The sequence below is a fragment of the Glandiceps talaboti genome, chromosome 10 (assembly GCF_964340395.1).
Source record: "Glandiceps talaboti chromosome 10, keGlaTala1.1, whole genome shotgun sequence".
Classification (NCBI taxonomy): Eukaryota; Metazoa; Hemichordata; class Enteropneusta; family Spengelidae; genus Glandiceps; species Glandiceps talaboti.
This window is the reverse complement of record NC_135558.1, coordinates 7,313,069-7,338,517: the sequence shown is the minus strand read 5'-3', so window position 1 is coordinate 7,338,517 and position 25,449 is coordinate 7,313,069. Positions and strand designations below refer to the sequence as shown.

Genomic DNA, 25,449 nt, shown 5'->3' with positions numbered 1-25,449 from the left:
CTCTAGAATGTATAAACTCAGCTTGTGCCCCTTTAAAGTCATCAATGACTACATACATGATACATGATACCTGTATCGGTATATGCTATAATGTAAAGCAGAGTTCTCACCAACCTTAAAGAAGTGCTGGTCAGTCATGAATATTCAAAAACATTAATATGCATTGATGAGGTTAATTGCAGGTGACAAGGTTACATTTCATGAGTGTTGGTTGGTATCACCCAGTGCTGACCAGAGAGAATTTTGGAAATGTTGATCCTCTTTCAGCTATATATTCGGAAAGTGAAATACATGTAACTGGCTCTGTTCAAATCAAAGAGAGAGATGTGGGTGGAAACAGTTTTTACAAGTGCATATGGAGCCTCCTTTATTTGTAGCAGAAATTCCAATTTCCAAAATTAATTATTACTCTCAAAAATTTACATATAGTGTCCTCATGTGGAAGCTTTCCCTACATTCCAGAGCATATTTTTATTTCTTTGTGATGTTCTCTGCACATGAGTAGCACTTCCAAATATATTCAAAATTCCTGAGTACCTAGTTCTGGGAATATTTGTAAGTTTCAAAATACAAAGCATACGAGATAAGTGGGAAAATAAAAATACTAAGACTTTTTTCCATAAAATCTTGAAATCATAGTTATCCAAAAGTCTGTGTAAAACATTATAAAAAGATTATAAGTTGCTCATTGCATGTATCTAATTTTCACTAACAAAATATAAAGATGAATATCTTCATCTACAACAAATTTGGGAATATTTCACAGACGAAAAGAAAACTGAACTACATAGACATTGCCTTAATACTTTGCTAATGTTGAAAAGTTTAGTTTCAGTGTAGTTGCACACCAAACATCTGCAGAATTTAGAGGCAGAAAAAGAGTTGAAGTTGTAAAGTTTATAAAAAAAATCTTGGACAGAAATTTTTTTGAAATTGTATTACAGAATGGACGAAGACACCAGTAAAAATGGCAAACTAAAAAATATTACAGAAAATCGAGTCTTAAACATTCCTTCCTTGATTTACGTTTACAAGAAGTAGTTGTCCATATATGTGATGGAGGGACCTATGGCCTAAGATTTTATACGACAAAATAACATGGAAGACATATCGAAATAACGATTTTTTTTTATGCCTAGCATGGCTTTTCCGGAATCAAGAGACAAATTACACAGTGTATGAAAGATCAACTGTTATGACAAAATGAACAAGTCAAATTCATTTCATGTCTTTGTATAGTCTTACCAGATACATTTTTCAAGAAATTTCTCTGTTTTAAAAATGTTCCTCTGCCATCAATATATGTTGATTTAGTCAAATTCATACTTTGTATGTTTTACTGCACTTGTAGAAAAATTTTATTTTAGAGTTTCTATGCAGTATAAAGAAACTTTCGATTAAATATTATTTACTCTTGCTAAAACTCTGTGCTACCAATGTTCAAGTCTTCTCTTCCTTCTCACATACAGATATCTATAGCATGTTGTGTCATGCTATGTCCAGGTAATATTGAATTCTGTCTTCATAGGTAGTGACATGCCGGTGATGTTTAAGACCTGTGAAGACACAACGATTAAATATTAAAACACTGCCGTCATAGAAATCAGTTTATATTGTGTCATGTAAAACCTTATCGTCAAAAACCACAGCCTCTTTTATGGCACCATCCTTCATATATCAGTGTCACAGAAGAATTATCAGTTCTGGTTTGCGAAAATGATTAACCCTTAGAAGCTACCTGTATATGACAATGTGACCCCCTAGGCTAACCCTTATAAGCTACCTGTATATGGCAATGTGACCCCCTAGGCTAACCCTTAGAAGCTACCTGTATATGGCAATGTGACACCCTAGGCTAACCCTTAGAAGCTACATGTATATGGCAATGTGACACCCTAGGCTAACCCTTAGAAACTACCTGTATATGGCAATGTGACCCCCTAGGCTAACCCTTAGAAGCTACATTCATTCATTCATTCATTCATTTTACGTATATGATAATGTGGCCCCCTAGGCTAACCCTTAGAAGCTACATGTATATGGCAATGTGACCCCCTAGGCTAACCCTTAGAAGCTACATGTATATGGCAATGTGACCCCTAGGCTAACCCTTAGAAGCTATATGTACGTATATGACAATGTGGCCCCCTAGGCTAACCCTTAGAAGCTACATGTACGTATATGACAATGTGACCCCCTAGGCTAACCCTTAGAAGCTACATGTATATGGCAATGTGACCCCTAGGCTATTGAAATACTGGCCCCTTGACTTCGTGAAAAAAATATCTTTCCACTAAAATATCAGAGCACCAAAATGATTATATTGACTCTGAGCTATTGCTATCAAAATTATAGATTCCCTCATAAAGTTTTTTTTTTCAAAACATAAGGGACATTTGGTATATGAGATGTACCTGGATATCTGTTTATTCTGTATTTTTTAATAGGATATTACTATTCAGTATATTCAACATATGTAATGATTTCGTAAATTGCAACTTGTTCTTACCATATATGAATCATATGTAAACTGTGCAGGTTGTCCGTTAGCTATGACCTGTGTTGGTTTATTTGGTACACCGAATACTCTAACACTACCCAGTACCATACTGTCTGATTCAGGATAACCATCGTGGACAACACTAGATGTAATTGTACTATTCTCTGCTTTAAACTTCATGGCTTCGTGAAGATTTTTCTCATATGTGTCTGGATCAGAAGAAACAAGAAACATGAAAGTTAGAAATGAGTTGAAAGCACTTTGATATACATGAGCAAATACGCAGATTTGTGCAGTTTTGTATCATCATCTCTTAATATGAATTCACAACATTAATAGCGACACTGAAGACAATTTTAAGGCTGTGGCATGTATCAACACAAACATTATACTAGAATGTTATGTATATAGTTTCATGTGAGTAAAAAAACATCACAACTCTACATGTGCTACTTTTAGTCTCCATATTCATTGTAAAGGTGAACCTGAACTTAGTCGAGTACTTCACATTACTGATCAATAGAGGGCACTGTTCACATATCAGTTTCACTGAATTCTAATTTTCATCATATTTATGTTTCTTATTCCATTACTTACCAATAGTGTCTCCATCATCCCAGAAGAGGGCACCATTTGCTTTCGTATCAGAAAGGGCCACTATTAATGCAAATTTGTTTTTCCTACTTGCTGTAGTAGTGAGGTCAGGGTCCTGCATAGGAATGATGTAGCCACCTCTGACATGTAGATTAATTTTGTCCATTGGTGCATCTAGCACTACTGAACCCATAGTTGCTTGGTAACCCTGGAATACCAATGACATCACAACTGACATTAGAAAGGTGAAAGGTTAGATGTACTAGAGTTTATGAGGTACATCATGAACAAAACCCTTCCTCATTTTTCATTCTTGATCTTGACACAAAATTTTGTTAATTAAATATAAATGGAAATTTTTCTTCTTATCCAAACCTATTGGATGACATGTTTATTTCTTTACATTTCAAATAAAAAAATTTGAAATCAGTAAGCTCAAAAGTAAAACTATAAAATTATTGCTTTTCATTTACACGAAGATTTTTGTGACAGAACCAAGGTAGAATTTTGATGGTAAAAATTGCTGTTATTAATATGTACTTACAGTGTAGTAGTCGTACCATACATCATATGGGATATAAGCCTCAACTGATGTTGCGTTCTCTTTTAAAACGGGCGTTATCATTAATGCTTCACCCCACAGAAATTGTGTGTCAATTGAGTATGTTTTAGAGTCTGTCGGAAACCTGAAAAATGAATTACACTCAATTTATTGTTTGTTGTACTATGCAAAAAGGAGAGTGTAATGTGTGTGTGTGTGTGTGTGTGTGTGTGTGTGTGTGTGTGTACATGTGTCAAATTCACAGTGTGCATGCATGTACACATTTATTTTAGAAGCCTTAATTTCTCCAAACAACTTCTGTATAATACACAGGTTCAACAGAAACATGAAAGAGTACAATCAAAAATACATTTGTTGCAATATGCTAATAGCAAAAAAAAAAATTTTCTACGAGTGTGAAGAATTACTGTTGAAAAGATTCTACAGTTTAAAAACCAGTTTTACCATTAAAAAGTTTTACACACTCACTCAAAGAATAAAGGTCTTGCCACAGTGTATCCACCTCGATGTGCTTTATGGAAGAGTGTATAGAGGTATGGTAGTAGAGAGTATCGTATTAACAACGCATTCCTTGTAGATGCTTGCATGGCTTCACTGAACACTGTAGGGTCTTGGTCCTAGTTAGTCAATAGTACAAAAAAAACAAGGTAGTAATGAATTGGAAGGGTAAAGTAGTTACCTTACTTATACCTGTTCTGGTATATTTGTTGTTATTATGGTAAAAACATTGTTTGAATTGTCTATCTAGTCTGTAGGTGGCATCACAAAACTTAAACTATAATAAAGTCATGACGACCATTCCATAACTACCGAGTACATTCACTTTTTAAACAAATGTTCCACTCTTTTTGCTTGTTTATTTGTTTGTTCGTTTGTTTTTTGGGGGCACAAACAAGGTTTGTAATGAGCATATAATAATTTTGATTGATAAAGATTTCAAATTTCTTGCACGTACACAAATTTTCCTTCTTACAAATTCACAAATTATAAAGACATACAAGTTTATACGTCCTTTCATATAGATTTGAATATTCATTAACTTTATGATGTGATATTGTTTATTTTCTAAAAGGTCAATGAGTTATCTGCTGAAGACGACCCTTGTACTTTAACGAAGAATTAGATGTGCATGATGAACAGCTGTGTGATATTCGTATTACTTGTGCAACATCTCTGTCTGCTCTCACAGTCAAATTTCATGTTTTGCACAACCTTATATCCAAGCATCAAGAATGAAACAGAAAATATATACAAATAAAGTATAACTAATGATTAAATGAAATGTTGTCATAGAGATTTATTTCTCTCTATTCAGCATCCAAGAGCAGGTTAAAAGTGTTCACTTCATATTGCAAATAAACATATTTTGCTTCCGGCCTTTGGTTGAAAGGAGGATATACCCATTCCCAATGGTCCTGCAAGCATTGCCACCATGTCACCCTTCCCATTTTTTATCCTTCTCCGTAAGTTGCTCAGTCTCAAAAAAACTTAGCTGGAACACTGAGTGATGCCTGCCCTCAGCTGGCACTCTTTACCAATATTTTGATGATGCTCTCACCTTGAGCTTGGGCATCATCAACATTTTAGTAAAGATAGTGCCAAACCTTGTGAAGGCACTAAATTGTGATATTGCCTTCGCTGGCATGTGTTATTATTTCAATATCACATTTTGTAGAACTTGCACACAAAATTTCTTTCACATAAATGGGATAAACATTTATTATACAAAAATGGATTTGGTGTTTGCCAAATAATTATTAATTTCAAAATTTTCATTCTGTGTACCTGTGAATGCAAGTCATTATGGTTTCTTGAAAATGGATAAAACGCTCCGAGTTGCTGCCATCTTTGGCATAACTGTTCAGTCGTATTACCTTCAAACCCACAAATGTCAGCTCCTACCATTGGTATACCAAATATATTGAAGTTAATAATAGCTGCAAGAAATATATTTGTAATAATAGTTGGTGCACAGTTTAAAATTATTTGTGCCATGGATATAATTATGCACAAATACAAGATGGCTAGTCATGACTCCTGAAGTTTTTTTTTTCGATAATGGTGATTATTTACATATGAGGATTTTTTTTACAGTGATTATTTAAGACCTGCCATCTTGAATGGTGCATTATGGGAACAATTCACAGGCTGAGGGGTACTAGCTACCTTTGAATGAAGAGAGTTATGATTTCTTGAAAAAGGATAAAATGCTCCAAGTTGTTGCCATCTTTGGCATAACTGTTCAGTCGTATTACCTCCAAACCCACAAATGTCAGCGCCAACCATTGGGATACCAAACATATTGAAGTTTATAATAGCTGTAAAAATAAGTTCTTATAAATATTAGCTGGAGAAATCAGCCTAAAAATATAACATCTTGTACAAGGGCATACGATTCCCACAATTGATGAAAGCAAAATTATCAATCTAATGGAGTTGTAAATAGAGATATATGATCAAATCATTATTGAGTTGCCATGAGTTGGCCGTTGAAAAATGAAGACATAAAAACGTACTGAAATTGGTGAAACTGGAAATCAGAATTGCAACTATTTCAAACATTCAGAACAAAAGTAGTATTTGCTCATTTACAAAATATGAACTTTTATCATTCACTGGGATGTACATTTCCATGGAAACAGGATAATATAGACCATATCTTTGGACATTAGTACTACACTATGTACTGACATTCAGTACTAACCTGGTACAGTATAGTACATATGTTGCCATGTACTATGGATATCCCCTGTCCAATGAGCTGTGTATTTACCACTGCCAGGGAAAGTAGATCTTGATAGTACAAATGCCTTTTTATTTCGTATTTGGAGGAGTGCACTATGGAAGAGAAAGATAAATAACACTAGGTACGCTGTCACATTCACCAACATTTTATGTCAAATACATAGACACTCTTGCTGTTTCTTGTATTTCCTTAAAGTGTATACTTTCTATTTTATATCCCCTGTTTTGTACTACTGTATTTTACACAGAGGGCACAAGGGAAGGTTGGCCTTTGCCAGCTTCACTACCTTCTTTATGTAAAGTTGCTGACAGACTGATTGACTGACTGACAGACAAACAAACAGACATATAGACAGACAGACAGACAGACAGAGACAGGCAGGCAGGCAGGCAGACAGACAGACAGACAGACAGACAGACAGACAGACAGACAGACAGACAGACAGACAGATAGATAGATAGATAGATAGAAAGATAAAACACACAGCTAAAGGAATGTGACCAAGTTTGTGACCTTCACTCAACTTATTACTTTTTCCTGTGGTCCTTTCATTAACAAAACTAAAAATTTGAAAAATGAGACAGAATCAAAGGAAAAACAACTACATTTTGTACGATATCTATTAGGTGTATAAACTGCAGGCACCATGATGTGTAGGGATATCAAAGTAATTATCTTGTCAGGGCAAACAAGGTTTGAGACATCACTAGCACCCTCTAGAGTTGAATCTTGGAAATGATGAATGCTTACTTGTGAGTTGCCATGGTTTCTGAGTAACCATAGAGACTGTGTACATTGTAATGCATTGACCAGTACTGTTGCGCTGACATACATATTGTACTCGATGCCAAAGATCCACCGGCTACAGCTGAAATTCAAAACAAAAAAATTGCTGGCTCGTGATGAAAGAAGTTCAGCAGGTCAATAAAGTTGTTGTTTTTGTGTTCATCTTTTCCAACAGATCTAAAATTTCTTGGGCATTTTCAATTTCCTACCAACATAAGGCATATGCCTTTAAAAATTCTAAAATTGTAATAATTTACAATATTGCTGAGTATCTGTTTGGTATTCAAATATAGTTAGAAGAGATTAAAGTATTCGTATGTAACTCCTCCCACATATGCAAATGAAGTACTTACCAGGCAGATAGGGTGGATTTTCATATGTATTATTAAATGGACAACCATCAATAGAACCAAACACAAAATTAGATGGCTCATTCATGTCCTGAAAATCAAACATGACAGACTATTAATAGTAATTCTGTTTACCCAAACTTGTAGTTTTTAGTGTACAAGCATACTCTGAGGATTATCGGGAATTATTTTGTTGTTTATATTATGTTACTTTAATAGTTGTACAAGCCAAGCATTTATTGCACATCAAATTAATCCTGTGCCTGACTTTACCCCTTTAAAACACCCCCTGAACGCATCATATAATTATATGAATGTATTACTGCCTGGTACACACCTAATAATGTTACAAACCTTGATATTTCCACAATACTCTGGGAGCATGGATTACGTTGTCACTAAGCACACAGGATTGAATCCTTCACATAATAATATCTGTCCTACCAGTTCCCCAATTGTACAGTTGGGTTGACTGGAGCACAGCGTGATTCAAATCTTGTCCAATTACTTCAGTAAATCATACACAAATGACATTGGTATGGCTTAAACCATGGATATATACATTTATTTAATCGTGTCAAAACTCAAAAATGATATCTGCGACACGGTCATACGACCACTCACACTACCTGTCTGCGCTCGCACATCCAAGTCACAGATACTCATTTTGGGTACCATTAAATACCTCATATATACTTACATTCCAGATTCCATCAAAGTCTATGAATTCGTGGAATTTAGAGGCTTGTTTTTCCCACCATTGATGAGTAGCTGGATTCGTAAAGTCTGGAAAGACAGTATCTCCAGGCCACACCTGAAAGACATGTGAAATGGCATATTACTTATTCCAATGCAAATATAAATTCACGATTTCATTTCCTTACCTCTGTATATTATTACTATTTTGTCTTAGCAAGTGAGAAAAGCAGTTGTCTGGATTAAAATTGTGTATTTCCAATCTGGATGGCAAGTCTTCATACTTTTAAAGTCCATGTCATCTTAGGATTATAATTTGAATGAGAGAAAAAGTTGCTTGAAGAGAATGAGAAAAAGTTGGTCATGGAAAAAAAAGCATGATTCATTTTGTATGGTTGTCCACACATTGATATCGTATGGTTGTCCACACATTGATATTGTATGGTTGTCCACACATTGTTATTGTATGGTTGTCCACACATTGATATTGTATGGTTGTCCACACATTGATATTGTATGGTTGTCCACACATTGATATCACTCTCTATAGATTGCAAATATACATGTCATTGCTAAAATATATTGCCTTTATTTCCACAGTATTTGCTTCTCTTGTCAGTCAGTTTTCAATTGAGAATATCACCAGAGAAATAGACTCTAATTAAACGTATTTTTTCCTGAACTCAGTCTTCTTAGTACAAAACCAGCCAACTCACCAACACTCAATGTTTTAACTCAAACTTACCTTGGCAATGAGTAAGTCACCTGTGATATTCTTAATAAAGATATCATTAGCAAGGCCATCATCAAATGGTGGATATGTACCCTTAGCTTGAGTATTACTAATAGCTGGATCCTGAAAAAATATGGGTTGTTTACATAAAATTTCGAAATAGGATTGAAAACCTAATTGTGACAACAATATCAAGTCTATGAGCACAACAACAACAACAACAACAACAACAACAAGTTTTTGAAAGTTCCATGACTTTATGACTATATTCTTCAACAAGTTTTCACATCAGGCTTTATAATCTAATACAATATCACTTGATCCTCACCCGAGTAGTAAACACTTGATAAATATTTCAAGTGAATCTTTGAAATGTCAGCCTCTCCCACTATATGTATCTGAGAGTTTCATAAAGCTCCCGCTCCGACACTGAAACACTCAAACAAAGTGTCATCCATCCATCCATCCATTCACCCCACCCCCACAGTGGCTTTTAAAATGATGCATGTACCAAAGTGTCATCCATCCATCCACCCCACCCCCACAGTGGCTTTTAAAATGATGTATGGATGTATGTAACAAAGTGTCATTCATCCATCCACCCCACCCCCACAGTGGCTTTTAAAATGATGCATGTACCAAAGTGTCATCCATCCATCCACCCCACCCCCACAGTGGCTTTTAAAATGATGTATGTACCAAAGTGTCATTCATCCATCCACCCCACCCCCACAGTGGCTTTTAAAATGATGTATGGATGTATGTACCAAAGTGTCATCCATCCACACACACACTGCCTACTCCCAACACTGATTTTTGAAATGATTTATGTACCAAAGTGTCATCCATCCACACACACTCCCTACCCCCACATTGGCTTTTAAATTATGTACGTACCAAAGTGTCATCCATCCACACACACTCCCTACCCGCACTCCTACCCCCACATTGGCTTTTGAAATGACGTATGTACCAAAGTGTCATCCATCCACACACACTCCCTACCCCCACCCCCTACCCCCACATTGGCTTTTGAAATGATGTACGTACCAAAGTGTCATCCATCATATCCACACACACCCCGACCCCTCACACTGGCTTTTGAAATGATGTATGTACCAAAGAAGTATACAAAATACACCTATTACTGAAGCCCAGGATAATGTGCACACTTACCAACATAATTACATAATGTTGACCATGCTGATGTAGGTTTTCAATCATGTACGGCAACAGAGAGAAATTCTCTTCATCTATTGTAAAGTCTAGAAATCTATTCATACTGTCGATATCATTCCATTGTACATCCTGTGGTGATAGATCAGATATAGAGCTACTCAGATGACTCTCTACAAAACTTCTCAAGTCGTGAGGGTCATTTTATTTTTTGTATAAATCTATATTCTTAGATAAATAGTAATCACATATAGGAGCGGTAATTTGAAAATTTGTATATAAAGGTATGATCTGAAAGTTATTTGGAATAGAATAATGTGTTGATTTTTCACTGAAACAGGCATTTCTCTTCACCATTGATTTAAGAAAATATACAATAAAATTTTAGTTAAAATATATTTCACAAGAATTTATTTTTAAGGAAATCTGCACTTATAAATAATTTCACTGTAAAAGTGCAACACTTTTGGAATATTCAGTTAAGCTAATTCCAGTCACTGCTATGAGGAAAATGACTTTTCTTCAATATTAACAATGCAATGAGAACATTTTTAGCATCAGTTAGAAAGCATACAGACACATTTGAGATTACCATGTTTGCATACCTGGGGAATCTTTGCTGCTCGCATTTTTTCAACAACACTGAATGTTCTATCTGCTGTGTTGTAACCATAGCGACAAAGATGAAAGCCAAGACTCCAATATGGCGGCATAAATGGTCTTCCAATGACTTCTGTGTACTGCTGTATCACTTCCGTTGGAGAAGGACCAAGGAAGATGTAGAAATCCAGGATACCTCCGATTGTTCGATATGTTAGGGCAGGTGTAGGCTGTAACACAACATCTGAGAAAACAGGCGAAAAGTACAACATTTTACACATTGTCATAGTAACATATCTGGAAATTTAGAAATAACATTTATGTATATTAGTTAATTTTTGTCAAAGAAAATGTAAAATTATTAACTGCATTATAGTATGCAGTGGTATGGAGCAAACCAACTATGAGAACAGTTGTCTAATACCTTAGTCACAGTCATGTGAAAATTATGAAAGATGGAAAATATTAAATTGCAATTTGTTGACTAGTTGTTGAAATAGACTACCCTGCCTGTTGAGCAATAAGTATTTTCAAAGACAACCATACTAAAATACACATATATAGTATATGTACCACTATTTCCTTTCCAAAGGTTTGTTCACAAACTAAATGGATGTTGCTGAAAAGTCCTACTTTTTTCATAAAGTTGATTATCACAGCACACTGGTGTATACTTACCCATAGCATTACTGTTTAACAACAGGACACCATGGGCATTACCATCGCCTTCCATCACCATGTAAAATGGATGAGAGCCATACAAATTGGTGTGTTCCTGTGAGAATACAAGGACTATATATATCTGTACATCCACTCAGTGGTTTACAATGTGTTGAACACAACACCAACATATGTGGTTGAGACTGGATATTTACATGTAATCACATCCAGGTGTGTTTGTTCACTTGTCAAAGTAAATTTATAAAAATCAAGTAAACTTTCCGCCATTTTTGCTTTTTAGTGAAGCATAGATTCAAAATGTCTTCTCATCAGCTTTCCAATATCAAAAAAAAAGTGTAAGAAAGATGATTAGTACATACCTTAGGGCCCCCATCTTTGGTCCATAGTGTTTGAATTTGCCAATTTAGGTCAAGCAAAAGTGGGCTTAAATGTTCCCCAAGGCCATATAGGTAAATACTGGGTAATAGTGTAGAAAGCTGAATAAACTGGTCACTGAATATAAATGTACCAGCACTTGTATCAAACCTGTCACCAAAAACATTGAACACAGACAAAATTATTAGGGTAACACACAAAAAAAAATGTTGACAAATAAAAGTGCAAGAACTGGAAAAGTCCAGTAAGGATTCTTTCTGCCTGTATTGTACTTGTATTGATTACTGTTATGAACTTACATATGGTTTTGCATGATAAAATATCACCATGGTAACTTAATTACCGGTACTCAACTTTCTGTTTGACCATTTGAGGATTTCTTGCAAAGGTGTATGGGAAAATATCTGGTGATGACATCACATTTACCCTAGATCTGTTTATCATGACATTGTATATTTTGACATGACATTGTATATTGTAAAATTCAACTACTGTGCTTATACATGTGCACATACTATCTTGATGAACATCACAACTATGTCATGCAGTTGTTCTCTTTGACCTTTGTAATATCACAGGTGGTGCCTGGCTAAGGGTGCAAAGAGTATACATCCCTAATGAGATATTTGACAAGACACAAGTACATTTAATTAAGGGTTATCCCAAGTCATACAGATAGTTTAGTGAAATTTCAGTAAAATTTTGTCGGGAACGATCAGCAGATAGAAAAAGTGGAACACGGATATCACAAACCACAGCAATGACAGTGGTATGAGAGTGAATATGTTACAGTACCACAGGTTCATTGTGATCCATGGAATAAAATTTATGTGAGAAAATCAGTTTTCTGACAGAGCTCTAGAAAAAGCTGGTCCTATACAAACTAATGGTCCTATTTATCTTTACGGCTTTACTCATTATATAGCACTAATGTGAGAATGTGGGATCCAAACATGGGACTTTAAGTATGTTGTTTTCTTTCGAAATATACACAATTTAGGAACTACGCAAAGTTAAAGTTTTTAGTTTATTGCATTTCAAGACCTTTGACCAATATGCATGTATTTAAGATCTAACATATTCTCTATACGAAAAAGAGACCCTAAAAGCATTTACCAAGTGATGAATCAATATGAGGTCATAGGTCAAATCAGGTCAAACCACATCAACCTTGCTGCAGTATTAAATGTGAATACTTCACTCTGGGAAATATCCGAATAATATCCTTTTTTCTGTAAATTTGAATAAAACTTAAAAATTCTGTAACATTTTGCAATCCATATTTTACACAGAACAGACTTCCTTTTCAAATTCAATGATGAAAATATTTGATAAATTAACTTTGGTGCTGGATCACCATTGAAAAGTTACTGAAGTATTTGCTGGACACTGCACTTTGTACATTGTACCATGAATATTGGAAGGTTTCTGGAGTTCAAATGAATATGTGACTATAACTGTTATTAGTATGTAGAAAACGTCGTACATATCATTCATTATCGTACATTACGTTAACTGAAATGAACACCATGAAATGTACAGATTTATCATCGACAGTCACTTCTAAAATCAGCGTTCAAATTAAAAATATACTTACAATACTCCCTGAGTTAGGTTCCTTTTCACACGGAAACTGAATGGCGTTTTCTGAAACTCAACATCATATGTGGGTGATGTGCTTTTGTTGGTAAACTTTGGTGTTTCTATGGGAACCTCAAATCGGGCACTCTTTGGGTCAAATATCTGAAACATGCAAATAAGAACAAAGAATATATTATGAGAAAATTCAGTAAACTTACAAGAAAAAGATTAGTTATCCAGAAAAAGTAAATACCTGGTAATGAATTTTGATTCATTCTTCCAATCCAGGATTAAATTATTTCAAATATGTAAATATATCACAGAACAAATATCTGTGGGGACTTGAGGAGGGGGGGACACACCATTTGGAATTGAGATAGCGGAAAATATGTGAGGGGGGGATAGGATTCCGCTAACATTGTTTGTAATTTCAATTTTACTTGTATAATGATGTACCCAATAAAAAGTGCAATATACATGGGTTGTTGTTTTTTAAATGATCACGCAATGAAAGCTATATCACAATACAGCTTTCAATCTGAGATCTGAGAGAATGGAATTACAATATTGTGGGGTTTAAACTTGATGGTGAACGTCAGAGAAGACTTCAAAAACAGCAATTGGGTTAATTCTCTATTTTGGGCAGGAGTTTGACATTGATTCTGATTGGTTCCTTGCCCAAAGTGTCAGCATCACTTGGCTCCTACTTTTGCAGTAAGCTCTCAACTTGTATCTAGGTCAAAGTTCCGAGTCAATCCCACATATTAAAATATTTTGGGTGCTAAATGGAAAAAAAAAAAGAGTACTGCTTTTCTTTTCCTTGTTTTTCTCCAGTAGTGACAAACACTGAAGTTAAAACCATCTAACACAGTTCTGGAGACTTTGTGGTGCCCCAACACCTTGGATAAATTGTGTTTCCCTGAGTGTAGTACAGTGGGAGTCACCGGAGTATCTGACCCACCCCCTTTAATATACACCACACTGTGTAAATACAATAAACTACATGTAGTCACATTCACACCTTCCTAGACATAGCTCTGTGTATAAACACATTTTTTTCAAAACTCTTCCTTAAATGTAGCCTCCATGTAGACTTGAAGGACTAATGCTACTAAACTATATCTGCAAGACAGACATTAAATCTTTGAATTGAAGAATTTAAATGTCAGTTATATAATGCTACTATAATGCTAATATATATATATATATATATATATATATATATATATATATATATATATATATATATATATATATATATATATATATATATATATATATATATATATATATATATATATATATATATATATATATATATATAATAATAATAATAATAATAATTACTCAATTAAATTTGTTTCACCTTGAAATGTAACCTGGTGTCAGTTTCAAACAAAACATCCATCTCAAGTTTCATTATATCATTGCCATAGTGTGTCTTGCTATGTCTTTCTAGCACAGCTTTGTAGCCGTACTTTGTCGCATCGATTTCGTTCGCCGAGTACGTTGGAAAGTCGAGTGGATAAAAACACTCCGGTGCTGCACCGGATTTGACGGTGCTCCAGCAGCAACCCCGCTCTTCACAGCCTTTCTGGGTCTTTCCTTGCTCTGGGTAACAGTCGAATCGGGACGTCTCAGAGACGGGGCATTCATACGCAACAATTTGCGAAGATAATGATAAAAACATTAGCACACAAACGAGAAAATGTTTCGAGTTCATGGTATCAGTAGTAGGCCAGTCTGTACCCATTGTTTTGGACGGTCTGAACAAATTCTTGCTCCGGGATCTTGTCAAACAACGCACTGCTTTAAAATCACCAAAACCTGTTGTCTTAAAGATGTCCAATGCATGCAATCAGATGATGTGTGTAATGATTAGTAGTATGTTATGACTAATCAACTGCACTGGCCGGTGCTCGTACATCTAAATATAAACTCGTTGGAGCCGATTTGTTGTCAGCTGATCTGTAAGTCACATGAGGCTGCCAGTGTGACCCTACGTGACCTCCAAACTCACTGGGCAGATGCGGGGGGGGGGGGGGGGGGGGGCAGATGTAAATCACGAAATATCTATATCAGGTACCTAAAATATGCCAAAAATGAATCTACCATGGTTACGTTAGTATGATCGTGGAAGTATAACCCAGGTGGGTTATACTTCCACGGTATGATTGAAGTACTTCCATCCCCATGGCCTAAGCCGGGTTGACCAATAGAGGGCGACAGTTCCATCAATTTCAATTTATAATGTATACAGTATAATTCGACAGCAACGCTCAAACTGGATCAGATAATATTGATAATTCAATGTATCATCATAACTATCAGACGCGTCGCGCTTGTTTTAAGTATTATGAACTCTTTGCTAGAGGAGCCAGTCTTAAAGTGACTAGATGGATGACAAATAGTTATTTATTTTGGATTTTGGATTAAATAAAACAATTTTACTACGTTTTCTACGAAAATCAAACAGCATAAACGATTTGGTAATTAAATACATTGCAAAATGCTAAACAAAATGTGTCAAAAGATTGTTATTGAACGTACAATGATTTGTTTGTTCACATTTATTAATCTTTTGCAATTTATTCAGTTACAAACAAGGACTCGGTGACTTAGCCCATGTTATTTCTCATTGATTTTTTTAAATAGGAAAATTGTTTTAATAAATTAAAATTCATACCAATACTCTGGCCACTTTAAAGTCTGATTGATATTGAAACGTTTGGTTGGATGTAGCAGTAATGATGACTGTGTTAGTCTCAGTAGGGTAGGCGGCATACCAAAGTCGTCCTTTCAATGTTTGGCGTAAATTAATGTACATGTCCAAAATATGTATGTACCATGCATTTCAAACAAACTAATTGTTCCATTTCTGACATGCAGAAGACAAGCTCAGGGGAACGTGTAGAATACTAATCAAATTGTCGACATTAATGTTCTGCATAGCAAAGTATTTGCGATGCATAACATGTTATTTGCATTACTAGTAGCAACGCACATTTAATAAGCAATACGGCCGACATGTTGACACAAATCTCCAGCACAATGCCAGTAATTACCTGTAAGAGGCGTATTCGTGTCATATTATGCAATGAATAAATTGAAACACATGGTATGACAATAGCACACAAGCAAATGGAGATCAGTAAATTTGTGATATTTGCAAGGGTCACTCTGCAACCACAAAGTTTTGAACAATGTCCATTTCATTAGAAATGTGTTATTTATATGCAGATTGGGCATTTAACAACAACAATAGTGCAGTACAACCTCAGACCACTAAAAAATATTCGTTAGTGGTCTGAGGTACAACTCATGACGTAAAACTACTGTGTCCTTCAAAGAATATTTCAAACAAACACAGCACTCATTTTACAAAATGTATGCAATATTTGTTTTGTTACATCTACCACTGTGGCAATATATGTATGTTTTCCTGCATGTATTGTTACTTGACATTACCAGGGACCTTCGCAATTTCTTATTTGCCAGTCATGTGATTAAGATAAAGGTAAATAAAGACACCTAGCAACTTTCACAACGTCAGATTTTAATCAGATTGATAGACAACCATCTATAAACATGTCTACATGTATGTATGGGTCTATATACACTTGGAATAAATGCATTTCTATATACTGTTGTTTTAAATAGATGGGACGAAGGGGATCTAAACTCTCAACCATGGAAGTAGGTCTATAACCCATATCTCAACCTACTAGAAAGGAGACGAAAAGAATGGTTCAAGTTTTAAGCCGTACTTTCCTAGAATGAGGAAAAAACTACGCAGTATTTCTTCTTCTTGTCATGGTGTAACCTCAGTGGGCCCCGAGGTTTACATGTAACTCAACGTCATCGATCATGCCTCACAACTGTAGAGAATATTCATAGTGGTCTGAGATCATGCATACACTTACTGAGTCGTTTACACTTTAACTTGCATTCAGCCAGCATAACGGATCGATATCGCAGACTTTAAATACACTAATAATACATGACCATGGAATGTAGCACCATCGATTATCAACCCCTGACTCATATTAAGGAAATTTTAAAATGCAACAAGAGTCATGTCTGATCATGATGCAATTTTAGTTTACATGTAAGAACTGTCATCTCTGATCTGCTCATAAATATGTCCTTGGAACTTTGCCATGACTTATGGCCGTTTGTCGCTGTTGACTCTGTCGCGCCACCGGCTCGAATTTCGCTGAAAAAGAAGAACAATTAATGAAATTTGGAGGAAACAAAACATGTGATGATGTGTTTTAAATGTTGATTTTTAGTGTTATTTCAAAATGATCAAGATTATTGAAGAAACCTATTTCTTTGGTTTTTTTTGTTCCACTTTCCAAACTTATTGATTTCGTACTTTTTGTTATGTTGAACCCTCTGTTCTCAAGTTAATTTCGAGGCACTAACTACGCATGCGACTAAGCAAAGAGCAACGGTGACACTCCTTTTATGGACAATTGTAAATAATATATATGCAAATTTATAAAAAGTAAATAAAATACTCATTTATGATTGGCTGATACTGACTACGTCATATCATATGCAGAGATTAAAGCGTACAGCATTGGTAACCTAGATACATTCGAATACGAAGTGACTATTCGAGTTGCACAGGGTGATCGGTCCCCGTTAAAAATTTCATAGATTAGCAACGCTATTCATTTACTTTTTTTACCAAAATGCGTGAAATCGTCCACTTACAGGCTGGTCAGTGCGGCAACCAAATTGGTGCCAAGGTAAGACATCATTTTTTAATGAGAAAATTCGAACTTTGCTCATCGTTAGCTAGCTATCGAGCGAGTCACGCGCTATACATGGGCGGAAAATGTCTGCCACTGCATGCACTGTCAGTTTCGAATCCAGTCGGCTTTTGCTTACGGTGACATTTTCATCCCTCATTAACACAAACTTGTTTATTTCATCACTGAAAGATAGTATGTGCGATTGTAGTTGTTGTAATGCGTCTTGCGAGTGTCGATATTAGCCAAATATTTACATAATATTACTAAATAAATAAATAATAAAGTAGTGACTCAGTGAAGAAAACTACAGCCTACAGGATCGCCAACAGCAATGCAAAACAGTACCAGGGCTTTGCGGAGTCGTACACGCCCACAACGAAGTGACAGTGGCACTAGGTCACAGCGAAAACATTCTATAATATCAAGACCCTGATGTACAATTATCTGAAAGTGAAAGTGGCCATTTAATCCAGCGTTTTTTCATCCTAATTCGAATATTCATTTTTGAATCAGTCACGTGACCTTTGTCTCAGGACGGTCCGCCATGATAGTTGTTATGGCGACAAATGCAAACATGGATTGTCGCCCGGTTTGGTCTAGAAAATATAATGTGTACGGTAAAAAAAAAATTGCATATGAGGGACATTTTGTGTTGTAGTTTTTAATCATCGAATCTTCAAATCACGTGAAAATCTTAATCATTTTTTTATTTCTTTTATTTCTTTATTCTAGTTCTGGGAAGTGATCTCTGACGAACACGGTATTGACCCAACTGGCACATACCATGGTGATTCTGATCTACAGCTTGAGAGAATCAATGTGTACTACAATGAAGCTACAGGTAGGCATATTTTTAGATTTTGCAACTCGGAGGTGAAAGACATCATATTTGGTCATTAATTATTCATCTTAGCCCACACATATAAACAAACAATTCCTTCTCATTGTTAAATTACTAAGGCACCTTGTGTGAATTGTGTGTAAGCAGGCTGTCAGTATTTTACACTCTTGCAATCCATGATAAGTTTACAATTGTTAAATTAAAAAATTAATAACCAAGTTTGGTATGCATGTGGAAACTAATAGTAAAAATTGTTTTATGAAGTATGGTGGTTAGGATTCTCAAGAAATCATTTGCAGTTTACCTAATATTTCAATATTTTTCTTCATCCATTAGGTGGCAAGTATGTCCCCCGTGCTGTTCTGGTTGATTTGGAACCAGGTACCATGGACTCTGTTAGATCAGGTCCATTTGGTCAGATCTTCAGACCAGACAACTTTGTTTTTGGTAAGTCTACGTAATTTCTATATAGATTTTATTTTAAAAAACAAAATTCTTGCGTATTATACACTCATTCAAATTGTTCATTCTAATGAAATCACTCGGGATACATGGACAAATATTCATCATCTGGTTCCAGAAATTACCAGTGATCCATAAGTTGTGAGCAACCAGCTGTTTTCTAAACTGCTAAGTTTGTCATTCTTATTTTGTGAAATTTATTCCCAACATAGTATTGATGATATGTTGTATTTTTCTACACTTTAGGCCAAAGTGGAGCAGGTAACAACTGGGCTAAGGGACATTACACAGAGGGTGCTGAGCTGGTTGACTCAGTACTTGATGTTGTACGCAAAGAAGCAGAAAGCTGTGACTGCCTGCAGGGTTTCCAACTTACACACTCTCTTGGTGGTGGTACTGGTTCAGGCATGGGTACACTTCTTATCAGTAAAATCCGTGAAGAATACCCAGACAGAATCATGAACACATTTTCAGTCGTGCCAAGCCCCAAAGTATCAGACACTGTTGTTGAGCCATACAATGCCACACTCTCGGTCCATCAGCTGGTAGAAAACACTGATGAAACATACTGCATTGACAATGAAGCCCTATACGATATCTGCTTCCGTACCTTGAAACTAACCACCCCAACCTATGGTGACTTGAACCATCTTGTGTCTGCTACCATGAGTGGTGTGACTACCTGTCTGCGTTTCCCAGGTCAACTTAATGCTGATCTCCGTAAACTGGCTGTCAACATGGTACCCTTCCCACGTCTCCACTTCTTCATGCCTGGTTTTGCTCCTCTGACCAGCCGTGGTAGCCAGCAATACCGTGCCCTTACAGTACCAGAGCTGACCCAACAAATGTTTGATGCCAAGAATATGATGGCAGCCTGCGATCCCCGCCATGGTCGTTACCTTACCGTTGCTGCTATGTTCCGTGGTCGTATGTCCATGAAGGAAGTTGATGAACAAATGTTGAACGTCCAGAACAAGAACAGCAGCTACTTCGTTGAATGGATTCCCAACAACGTGAAGACTGCTGTGTGTGACATCCCACCACGTGGCCTCAAGATGTCTGCCACTTTTATCGGCAACAGTACTGCCATCCAGGAGCTCTTCAAACGTATCTCTGAGCAGTTCACTGCCATGTTCCGTCGTAAGGCTTTCTTGCATTGGTACACTGGTGAGGGTATGGATGAAATGGAATTCACTGAAGCCGAGTCCAACATGAATGATTTGGTTTCTGAATACCAACAGTACCAGGATGCTACTGCTGAAGAGGAGGGTGAATTCGATGAGGAGGAGGAAGGAGAGGAAGAAGCTTAAACACGCCATGTTTGATTTGACAAAAAAAAATTGATTTGGAGTGTAGTGTTAAAACTTAAAGCAAAGTATTGTATTCTACTGCCAATGCCTGTTGGTTTAATGCAATAAAGTATTATAATCAATGGAATGACTTGTCTTGTCAGTTGTTCATTTTTTGTTGTATTTCTGTCTAGTAAACATTGGGAAGCCAAATAAATTTCAAGAACAATCAGTTGCTTATAAGTTATATTCTCTTCAAGGTATACGTGATAGTGTTCCATTTTCTTCATAAATTTTTTTAAAAGGAAATTGCTTGACAAGCTTGTAGTATTTTGATCACTAGAGTTGAGTTATAATTAAGATATATACTGACTAATTCAGCTTACAATGTATATCATTGATAGCCCCTACACATGCCATGTAGTGCAATCATGTGTGTTAGTAGTGTGTGCGTGGGTTGAATTACAAGAACTCGAGAATGAATGCCAAGATGAAATGGAGAGGAAATCGACTTTCCCAGCAAGTGTTACGAGTCACATATCTAAAATATATCCATTTAGGACATTTTGGTAAATTTTCTATATGAACTCTAAATTGAAGTCAAAAAGCATTTAAACTTTGTACATACAGTGACATTCCGTTGCGTAACAACATAGGTCCTTGACATCTCAACATCGCTATTTCGTACCAGGTACAATTGAACTGTCAACAAGTTTTATTATGACATGACTATTTTATGGTCTTTGAGATATGAACTTGTATTACTAATCTAGAGAAGGTGATTGGATATTAAATCTCGGATGATGTTTTTCATCATAAGACTTAAGAATACGTCATACTCTAAGAATAGAGATTTTGTGTAAACTTGGAAATGTATTTAAGTTGGGTTTTTAGCCCATCTCGAGAGAGGAGAGGCGGAGACGGAGAGTGGTCATGTAATAAAATCAACCAAGTGGTTAGCTTGGTGTTCGTTGAACCAGATACGTATGTTTCGTTGTGAGTTCTACTCAACACAATCCAAGTCGGTACGGTACCTCGTAGAAGAGATGGTTTGAGAAGAAACCAGTTGGTCGGCTAATTCAACGTTATAGTCTTAAATGGAACAGACTGACGATTGGAACAGCAGTGCGAGTGAGTACTTCCCCGTTTGAACATTAAATATCGATAAACTGCACAGTTAGCCGATCAACAGCGTTTCAATGGTGAAGGTGGGCGCTGTGTTACGAGTCACATATCTAAAATATATCCATTCAGGACATTTTGGTAAATTTTCATTATGAACTCTAAATTGTATGTCATAAAGCGGATTCACGATGACGTAACAGGAGGTCATCTCGGGACGTCGCGATGTTTATATGCAATTCGGTCACGATATTATTGGGATGGGATGAATAAGGATATCACAGATTATGTAGCATCGTGTGCACGTTGCCATACTAGAAAGAGGGGTCGTCGGTTCAAAGGTCACTTAATTCCACTGAAAGTCACGGGAGTTATGCATAGACTTGGCATGGATTTTTTAGGGCCACTGAAAAAGACAAAAAGTGGGAATGTGCATATTTTAGTTGTGACGGAATATTTGACTAAGTTTGCGTGGGCATTCGCAGTACCTAATACGAAAGCAGAAACTGTTGCTAAAGTATTGTTTCGAGAAATATTTTGCACTTTTGGTTTTCCAAATTCTATTCTCTCAGATCAAGGTTCGTCATTTATGTCACATGTTATGAAAGAAGTTTGTCGCTATTTCGATATTACAAAGAAGCGTTCATCTCCGTATATGCCATCGGTAAATGGGCTGACAGAACGTTTTAACAGAACTCTGATAGATATGATTTCTATTTACACGAATCGACTAGGTGATGATTGGGACATTTTTCTACCGTCAGTTTTATTCGCATACAGGTCTACGCCACATGACACGACGAAAATGTCACCATTCAGGGCATTGTTTGGGGTCGAGCCAAGACTACCGGTTGATACTGAATTAATACCACAACTTGGTGCGTCACACAACGCGAATTTATTCTTAGAGGAAATGGCTCGGTGCCGCAATTTGGCTGTATCATTAGCGAAAGAGAATATCGAAAAGGCACAAGCAAAGATGAAAAAGAGATATGATAAATCTGCACAAGCTGAGAATACATTTAAAGTAGGTGACATAGTATATCTTCATCATCCGGCTGTGAAGCCCGGTTACGCCAAGAAGTTTCACAAATTCTTCCGCGGACCATATCGCATTAAGGAGCAAATTTCACCGGTAAATTTCAAACTGCAACATGTTGAAGGCACAAGACCTTATGGGAAAGTTATTCATGCTAACCGACTCAAGCATGCAAAGTTGAGACCACGACGTCTATTAAGTAATGATGATCAGGAATCAATTGATGAATCAGACAGTGCAACTCAGATACAGAGCGATAATCACTTATCACACCCAGTGAATGATGATAACGGTCGTGACTATCATATGTATTCGGATACAGAAATTTATGATTTATCAGACACGTCCAGTGAAAGTGTGTCTGGATCAACTGATCACTCTATACAACCAAGAAAAATAGATAAGAAAGTAGCTGTTAGAAAGAGAGCAGAAAGACGTATCGCTCGTAAAATAGCACATAGCACACGTGAAACTCGTAGTAGTTCAGGGAATCGCGACGAAGTCTCAACCCATGAAAGTACTGATACTTCCGATTCAAACGATACAGTACGTTCAAATCGGACCCCTGCGCGACATCCCATTGATTATGATAGTGACAGTTTAGCTGGAGAAAATGAATATGTTGGTGATGACACGTATTATCGTATAGAAAAGATTTTACGCGGACGATACAAAAATGGCATTTTAGAATATCTGATAAAATGGGAGGGATACCCTAATTCAGACAATTCATGGATTCCAAGGGATTACTTGAATGAAGTTGCCCTTCAATCTTTACGCGACAATCCAGTTGTCATTACGGGTAAGTCACGCCCAACTTAATAGCAAACCAAAGGTTGTTGCTAGGAACCGCCGAGTTTACAGATATGGCTCATAATGTCTTCTTTATCTTAACATTGTTTCTGTTACGATATTTATTGTTTCAATATTGCAGCCCAAGTTGTATCTGCACTTTATGGCTATGCTTCAGGTGTGCACTGTTTACATAACATTATATTTGTCTTCATATATTAAACTAAAGTGTGTTCACCGATTCACCGACGTATGCACAAAATTGTTGTCATAACTCATAATTGTCAACCTTGTATCCAACCGCATCGTGTACTTACTTTTATCATTCTTTTCATTCTTGGAGTTGCTTTGATGAATATTCTGTTTGATAGAGTTTACTTAGTATATTTTTTGCTGGGGTTCTTTACTATAGTATGTTTGAGTGCATAGTATGATTGAGTGAGTGTTTGTACAGTCTGGCCTGACGCTGTATAATTGTGATGTTATGATCGGGAAATATTCGTTTATTGGCAACTCATCAGACATAAAACTCTTTAAAGGTAATTTGTTTATTTTCATCTGCGTGTGTATTATTTCATAATATTTCAATACATTAGTTCCAACGTCTTAATGATCAGAGGCGCATGTGTTCCTTTTCATGTTTCTAGCTTCCATTTCATTTATGTGTTTGTTCATTTCATGCTTTCATATGTCTGCTGAACTTCAAGTGAAATAGAGTTGTTCATTTGTTGTTTTTTTTCATTTGTGGCAATACTGTTTATTTGTTGAGCTCAATATCTTGAGTATGTTTACCACCTCTATGTGAAGAAGGTTCCCTTTGTTTGATAGTTTGATTTGGATTATTTGGTTATCTCTGTCGACAAAGTTTCAAGTTCAAATAATTATTATTCTTTGTTAGATAGCGGGTGTGTTTCAATTAGGTGCTGACAGGTATATATAGTTTTGAGTTACGTTAAAGTTGGCATTTTCGACTGTGTTCGAGTACTACCGACTTACATGTACAGTCAGAAGGTTCCTTGGCAAACCACTTCAGTCCTGGACGCAGGACAATGTTTTATTGTTTACCTAGGGACAAGCATGCATTATTTCTGTAGATTGGTTAGTTTACGTTTGTTTACTCTTCTCAAGAATAATACGTATATGTGACACACAGTGAAGTGGGTTAAATAATATTACGAAATACATATTGCGATAGGGCCCTCTGACACTCCATAGGTTATTTACAGAGTGTTTATGGGTTGACACAGTCCATTGACATTTGCACATTACTTAGTGTGATATAGATATGTATTTAATGACGTAGCTATTGACGTTGACTGTGACTATTTTCATGATAAGAATCCTCTATGGTTTATAATAGGGTGCGTTTGATGTCGTCCTTGAACATATATGCAATAAGACGGCATCATCTCCCCGCCACTTGCGACATTACGTAACCTTTATGGCTTGCGAATATTGCAAATTTATACTATGCTTTGATGCGATAAAACTTAGTGATAATGCGTGAGATATATTGTCTTAGACTGGCATACTGACAACCGATTATCATTTAGATACTCTTTATTATATGATAGCTTATTAGGTATGATATGTTTACATTTTATTCTTTTATTCGACTCCTTTTACATATATTATTACATATACCGGAGCAACAATTACTCATTTTGACTTTGATCTGAGATTTTTTCCAATCATTAATTTTAGCTGTTTTTATCAGTTCAACGTAATTATTAGAATATTCTGTCAAAGTTGGAGTTATTT

At 36.1% G+C, this 25,449-nt stretch overlaps 2 protein-coding genes across 2 annotated transcripts; one reads left to right on the top strand and one right to left on the bottom strand.

Annotated features, from left to right (window-relative positions):
* Positions 1–366: 366 nt before the first annotated feature.
* LOC144441146 (lysosomal alpha-glucosidase-like) lies at positions 367–15,178 on the bottom strand. The gene is made up of 17 exons (XM_078130684.1): positions 14,747–15,178; positions 13,397–13,542; positions 11,784–11,949; positions 11,422–11,518; positions 10,749–10,987; positions 10,144–10,275; positions 8,980–9,090; positions 8,239–8,352; positions 7,542–7,629; positions 7,153–7,270; positions 6,361–6,494; positions 5,823–5,974; positions 4,125–4,273; positions 3,635–3,780; positions 3,098–3,325; positions 2,510–2,709; positions 367–1,556 (listed from the first exon to the last, which is right to left on the bottom strand). Exons 1-17 carry the CDS (start codon positions 15,131–15,133, stop codon positions 1,494–1,496), a joined length of 2,670 nt encoding a protein of 889 aa, XP_077986810.1. The 5' UTR covers positions 15,134–15,178; the 3' UTR covers positions 367–1,493.
* A 2,819-nt stretch (positions 15,179–17,997) lies between these two features.
* LOC144441484 (tubulin beta chain) lies at positions 17,998–20,884 on the top strand. The gene is made up of 4 exons (XM_078131066.1): positions 17,998–18,137; positions 18,876–18,984; positions 19,321–19,431; positions 19,693–20,884. The coding sequence occupies exons 1-4, from the start codon at positions 18,081–18,083 to the stop codon at positions 20,754–20,756; spliced, it is 1,341 nt and encodes a 446-aa protein (XP_077987192.1). The 5' UTR covers positions 17,998–18,080; the 3' UTR covers positions 20,757–20,884.
* The last annotated feature ends 4,565 nt before the right edge of the window (positions 20,885–25,449 follow it).

Bases quoted from the DNA above. Each gene is read 5' to 3' on its own strand.
- LOC144441146 (XM_078130684.1), bottom strand. From the start codon at position 15,133: ATGGGTACAGACTGGCCTACTACTGATACCATGAACTCGAAACATTTT. The intron at 7,271-7,541 runs GTAAGTACTTCA...TTTGAATTTCAG, and splicing joins AAATCCACCCTATCTGCCTG to CTGTAGCCGGTGGATCTTTG. The intron at 4,274-5,822 runs GTAGCTAGTACC...TTGACTAACTAG, and splicing joins ATAACTCTCTTCATTCAAAG to GACCAAGACCCTACAGTGTT.
- LOC144441484 (XM_078131066.1), top strand. From the start codon at position 18,081: ATGCGTGAAATCGTCCACTTACAGGCTGGTCAGTGCGGCAACCAAATT. The intron at 18,138-18,875 runs GTAAGACATCAT...TCTTTATTCTAG, and splicing joins GCAACCAAATTGGTGCCAAG to TTCTGGGAAGTGATCTCTGA. The intron at 18,985-19,320 runs GTAGGCATATTT...TTCATCCATTAG, and splicing joins GTACTACAATGAAGCTACAG to GTGGCAAGTATGTCCCCCGT.